The sequence below is a fragment of the Caretta caretta genome, chromosome 6, assembly GCF_965140235.1.
Source record: "Caretta caretta isolate rCarCar2 chromosome 6, rCarCar1.hap1, whole genome shotgun sequence".
Lineage (NCBI taxonomy): Eukaryota > Metazoa > Chordata > Testudines > Cheloniidae > Caretta > Caretta caretta.
The window spans coordinates 3,903,703-3,910,401 of NC_134211.1; the positions used below are offsets into that span (position 1 = coordinate 3,903,703).

At 45.1% G+C, this 6,699-nt stretch overlaps 1 protein-coding gene across 1 annotated transcript; it reads right to left on the bottom strand.

The window, feature by feature from the left end:
• Positions 1-1,864: 1,864 nt before the first annotated feature.
• LOC142072283 (olfactory receptor 5W2-like) lies at positions 1,865-2,803 on the bottom strand. The gene has a single exon (XM_075128979.1). The coding sequence runs from the start codon at positions 2,801-2,803 to the stop codon at positions 1,865-1,867; it is 939 nt and encodes a 312-aa protein (XP_074985080.1).
• Between the last annotated feature and the right edge of the window lie 3,896 nt (positions 2,804-6,699).

The following is a 6,699-nucleotide window of genomic DNA, read 5'->3' on the forward strand; positions in this document are numbered from 1 at the left end:
GTCATCTGCAGCTTGCCACACTGGCCAAACAGGAAATGAGATTCAAAAGTTTGCAGTTCTTTTCCTGTCTACCTGGCCAGTGCATCTGAGTTGAGAGTGCTGTCCAGAGTGGTCACAATGGAGCACTCTGGGATAGCTCCCGGAGGTCAATACTGTCGAATTGTGTCCACAGAACCCCAAATTCTACCCAGCAAGGCCGATTTAAGTGCTAACCCACTTGTCAGGGGTGGAGTAAGGAAATCGATTTTTAAGAGTCCTTTAAGTCGAAAAAAGGGCTTCATCATGTGGACAGGTGCAGATTTACATCGATTTAACACTGCTAAATTCGACCTAAAGTCCTATTGTAGACCAGGGCTTAGAGGATAAATTTCAACATTTCTGAACATATTTACTTAACAAAAGAAGGAAAGAGCTTTATCAAGGGAGGGAGAAGAGTAACTGTAAAAGGAGAGAAAAATAGCTTTAATAGGAAGGGGGGAAACTTCCCCATTGATTCAGGGAATGTCTATACTAAAGCCAATACATTGACTCAGCTATGGTGTGCAGCAGCGCCATAGTGTAGATGCTTTCCACATTCATGGAAGGGTTTTTCCTTCGATGTAGTTAATCCACATCTCCGAGAGGCAGTAACTAGGTCAATGGAAAACTTACACTGAGGGTCAGTACAGGCTGATTGCCTCGCACAGGGTGTGAAAAGTTTCCCTGCCCTGTGTGATGGAGTCTGTTGATCTATTTTTAAGCATAAACCAGGCCTTAGAAAAGCTGTTGATGGCAAAGACCAGTTGGGAAATCTAGTCCTATCTCCCTGCCAGGGCAGCAGAATCATAGTATAGAATCATAGAATCACAGAATATCAGGGTTGGAAGGGACCTCAGGAGGTCATCTAGTCCAACCCTGTGCTCAAAGCAGGACTGATCCCCAATTAAATCATCCCACCTTCAGTTCTTTTTGTTCAGGTGAGTTGGAAATATTCCAGCTGTCCCTGATTCCCAGTAGAGATTATTCTGCATTCTGATTGAGCTCAGTGTCAGGCTGTGTGTAGTGGGCACTCTCTCTGTGTGTGTTTGGTTTGCTGTGAACACTATGTGTGTGCATGTGGTGGGGGGCACAGTGGAGCTGAATGCCAATTGGAGGCATATGTGTGTTCCTTGCCCTGCCGACTGCTAAGGCTGGCGTCCCCCCTCCTCCCAGTGCAGGGCTCCTTGTGAGATCATGGAATAATAGGACTGGAAAGGACCTCGAGAGGTCATCTATTCCCCTCCCCTGCACTCACAGCACGACTGAGTATTATCTAGACCATCCCTGACAGGTGTTTGTCTAACCTGCTCTTGACAATCTCCAATGGTGGCAATTCCACAACCTTACTGGGCAAATTATACCAGTGATTAGCCACCCTCACTGTTGGGATGTATTTCCTTATGTGCAACCTGAACCGCCCTTTCTGCAATTGAAGTCCATTGGTTCTTGTGCTTTCCTACCCCCCACATCCACCCCTCCCCACACATTGTTTCGCAATTTTATTCCTCACCTCTGTGTGAAAGGTTCGGTCACAGAACCCCTATGGAACTGCCATCCGATGTCCTGAGACGTGAAGTTGAACATCTCTCCCTCTAGGTGGATGCCCCTGGACACAGCTTATAAAATCATTCTCTTTTTCTTGCCCTGTGAGTCTTCCCCAGGTTTTGTCCACTGATCTCAGTTTGGGCCTGCAGACCTTGTTGGCATACCAACAAATTAATAATGATAATAATACAAGAATGAACAATACTACCATGAGCTCTGTGAAATTACATTGCAATGGGCTAGGAATTGAATTCACCTGATTCCACTCCCCATCACTAAACCAGTACAGAGGTAAACAGATTCAAGAATTGGTTAAGAGTTTATTCATGGCTTTCCTCAGGGCGTCCTTCACCTCCGTGTTCCTCAGGCTGTAGATGAGGGGGTTTAACATGGGGATCACCACTGTGTAAAACAAGGAGGCCACTTTGCCTTTGTCCGTGGAATAGCTGGAGGGGGGACGTAAATACATGAAGAGGAGGGTGCCAAAAAGCAGAACCACAATGGTCAAGTGGAAAGTGCAGGTGGAGAAGGCTTTGTGCCGGCCCTCGGCTGAGCGGATCTCAAGGATGGTGGAGATGATATAGACATAGGAGAGGAGGACAGGAATAAAGCTGCTCATTATAATGCAGCATGCAAAAGTAAACATCACATTCTCACTGATGCGGGTTTGAGAACAGGAGAGCGCCAACAGTGGGGGGATGTCACAGAAGAAATGATTGATGATGTTGGAGCTGCAGAATGACAGCCGAAATGTAAAACACATGAATATCATTGAATCCAAAAGCCCCAGAGCGTACACCCCAGCCACCAGTTGTTTACAAAGCTGCCTGGACATGGTGACTGTATAGAGCAGTGGATTAGAGATGGCCACATAACGGTCATACGCCATCACAGCCAGCAAGAAGCCCTGAGAATCTCCAAAAGCGATAGAGAGAGACATTTGGACAGCGCAGGCAGTGAAAGAAATGTTTTTCCTCTCGGGTAAGAAATTGAGCAGCATCTGAGGGGAAATTGTTGAGGAAAGGCAGAGGTCACAGAAAGACAAATTACTGAGGAAAAAGTACATGGGGGTGTGCAGTCGGGGGTCAGTTGTGATTAACAAGATCATCCCCACATTCCCCACCAGGGTGATGCCATAAATCAGTAGGAAAAGCCCAAAGAGGGGGACCTGTAGCTCCGGACGTTCTGTCAGTCCTGAGAGAATGAACTCAGTCACCTCCGTGTGATTTCCCTCTTCCATCTCCTCTCAACAGAGATCAGGCTGCTACAGAGATATGGGCAGATGGTGGTGCGGAAAACCTCTCCCTTCTCTGTAATGCAGTAAGTGAAGATAAGTGGAGATCAGTTTCTCAATGGACATCAGTACCCACTCCGGGAAGGGCTTATCCACAGAGCCAGATGTTCACAGCTGGTCATTCCAGGTGTTCGATAAAATGCACACGCCGTGCAAATACAATGACACGCAGGTTAATCATGCTGCACACACAAACACTCCTGTTCACTAATCCGAGTAGCAAGTAGTGACTCTGCTGTGAGAGAATCAGAGTGAAAATCATCCCAGTCTGATGAGATTATTTGTTAGCGGAAGAAGAGGTGAGAGTAAAGCAGTATCAATCTTTCTACCCTCTTTGGGCAAGGGGAGCTCTATGGCTTGGCATGTTGGTTTGAGGTAATGTTTACTAACTGTGCTAATTACGCTTTTTGGCATTTACTTGAGCCTGTATGAAAACCCAAAGACAGAATGGGAAGCCCTGGCTTCAGTAACTATGTACGTTATTGCCTATATTTTCCAACCAAGGAGGTCGCTCCTTTCGCTGAAGTGGTCGGAGTTGGGACTATGGCTTTTAGTGCTGGAGGTCTGGAATTTAATACCTGCTGATCCCCGTGGTGTCTGCATGTGTGTGTGACTCTAATTCAGGACAATAGGACGTACCTGCTGAGAAGAGAGAGAGAGATGTGCTGGTGTGCTGAGATGTGTGAATGATGGGACATGATTCCTGAAGCAACTGGGAATACCTGAGCTCAGAGAGACACAAAACCTAATTAATGCTTTCAGTGAACCAAAGCCACCCTCGGTGTAATTGGTGCCCTGGGGATTAATTTGACTTACTCTTTCTTACTGTGTTATTAAATGATGCAATTTCTACCAGAGTTACAGAGTATGAAGTTAGGGGTATATTTCATCTTGCTGTTTTCAGTGCAAGCTGTGTGCTGTGAAGAGCTGATCCACACAGGTTTGTTGTTGTTGTTGTTGTGTGTGTGTTTTTTTTTTTTGTAGACCAAAATCTTTTAGCTAAAAACTTAATATTTTGACTCGGAAGTACCACTGGGGTTCCTCAGACACCACACACCACCAATCTCTTCCATGGGCCAGGCTCGTGATGGCGTATGACCATGATGCGTGATGGTCTCTCCTCTTGCTGAGCTGCCCGGAAACATCGCCAGAGTCCCACAGCCATGGTGTAGGGAGGAGGGGTGTTTGGTATTTTGATGAAAGGTTTATAATTTCCAGAGAAAAGATAATTTCTTTTAAAAAGTAGTTAAACAGAAAATCCAATTTCCGATCGAAAAAACTTCTCAAGAAAAATTTTCAACCAGCCTTAGCAAGAAATTTGGAATCAAAGGAACAGAAAGTTATATACAGGTGAAATGTACTAATTGTTTGCAGCTGCAGATTATATCGTCTCAGTCATTCCTGGTTTCAGAATCATTTCATAGAATCATAGAATCATAGAATATCAGGGTTGGAAGGGACCCCAGAAGGTCATCTAGTCCAACACCCTGCTCAAAGCAGGACCAGTTAAATCATCCCAGCCAGGGCTTTGTCAAGCCTGACCTTAAAAACCTCTAAGGAAGGAGATTCTACCACCTCCCTAGGTAATGCATTCCAGTGTTTCACCACCCTCTTAGTGAAAAAGTTTTTCCTAATATCCAATCTAAACCTCCTCCACTGCAACTTGAGACCATTACTCCTCGTTCTGTCATCTGCTACCATTGAGAACAGTCTAGAGCCATCCTCTTTGGAACCCCCTTTCAGGTAGATGAAAGCAGCTATCAGATCCCCCCTCATTCTTCTCTTCTGCAGGCTAAACAATCCCAGCTCCCTCAGCCTCTCCTCATAACTCATGTGTTCCAGTCCCCTAATCATTTTTGTTGCCCTTCGCTGGACTCTCTCCAATTTATCCACATCCTTCTTGAAGTGTGGGGCCCAAAACTGGACACAGTACTCCAGATGAGGCCTCAGCAATGTCGAATAGAGGGGAACGATCACGTCCCTCGATCTGCTCACTATGCCCCTACTTATACATCCCAAAATGCCATTGGCCTTCTTGGCAACAAGGGCACACTGCTGACTCATATCCAGCTTCTCGTCCACTGTCACCCCTAGGTCCTTTTCCGCAGAACTGCTGCCTAGCCATTCGGTCCCTAGTCTGTAGCTGTGCATTGGGTTCTTCTGTCCTAAGTGCAGGACCCTGCACTTATCCTTATTGAACCTCATCATATTTCTTTTGGCCCAATCTTCCAATTTGTCTAGGTCTTTCTGTATCCTATCCCTCCCCTCCAGCGTATCTACCACTCCTCCCAGTTTAGTATCATCCGCAAATTTGCTGAGAGTGCAATCCACACCATCCTCCATCTTTATGAAGATATTGAACAAAACCGGCCCCAGGACCGACCCTTGGGGTACTCCACTTGATACCGGCTGCCAACTAGACATGGAGCCATTGATCACTACCCGTTGAGCCCGACAATCTAGCCAGCTTTCTACCCACCTTGTAGTGCATTCATCCAGCCCATACTTCCTTAACTTGCTGACAAGAATACTGTGGGAGACCGTGTCAAAAGCTTTGCTAAAGTCAAGAAACAATACATCCACTGCTTTCCCTTCATCCACAGAACCAGTAATCTCATCATAAAAGGCGATTAGATTAGTCAGGCATGACCTTCCCTTGGTGAATCCATGCTGGCTGTTCCTGATCACTTTCCTCTCATGCAAGTGCTTCAGGATTGATTCTTTGAGGACCTGCTCCATGATTTTTCCAGGGACTGAAGTGAGGCTGACTGGCCTGTAGTTCCCAGGATCCTCCTTCTTCCCTTTTCATTGTCCTGACCCCAATAGGTGGAATGTAAAACCTATAAGACATGTAAGAGTACTCCAGATTATCTCGCTCTTTATAGCATGCCAATCACCACGGTATCCTATGTCCTTCCCTTGCTAGGTTACTCCCCAAGGTAGGAAATGTAGATTCACTCATTTTGCTTGGTGGACATCATGACCAGAGGAGCTCATGGGGAGGCCACAGCATGCTACGGGCTTCTGTAGTTCACAAAACTATTCCACTTGCATGCATATTATCTGCACACGGAGCTCAGCTGTAAAATGCTAAATAAATCTATGAGTCAACTAGAAATAGTCATGCTGTTGTCATATATATTAATATTTTTTATAATGTATGTGAAGTTATAAGATGACACTGTATCATGTTATTAATACATGTTCCAAAGTGAGGCTGGGAAACTGGTTTGTCTTAAACAAAGAAATGTGTGTGCTGGTTAATTCTGGATCTAAACAATAATCAGAGTCATCAAGCAGGAAGGGAAACCAACAAAGCCCAAAAAAGGTGAGGAAACAGCAACAGGGAACATCCTTCTACATAGACATTTCTTTTTTTGGTAACCAGGTGAAAATGTTTCTCAAAGGGGGCGTAGGACTATAAAAAGAAGGGGCAGACATCCCAAGGCATCCTTCTCTGTCTTCCAATTGATTCACTGCATATGAAGGGATAAAGGAAGCAGCCATTGGACTGGGGGAGGGGTCCTGACCTCAGAAGTTTGGTCAGTGAGACTGCTGAAAGCATGTGGTGAGGAAACTTTTGCTTTGAATTTCACATCATTTGTTAACTTAGGCACAAGTTGCATTCTAGCTTTATGTTTCTTGTAACCATCTCTGACTTCCATGCTTCCTTATTTGCACTCACTTAAAATCTATCTTCGTGGTCAATAAACTTTGTTTTGTTATTTTATCTAATCCAGTGAATTTTAATAGAAGTGTCTGAGAAACTAAGTTGAAGGCATGTTAGTGCTATTAAAGAAATAATGGACAATGTAGCTTGCATTGTCCAGGAGAGGACTGGG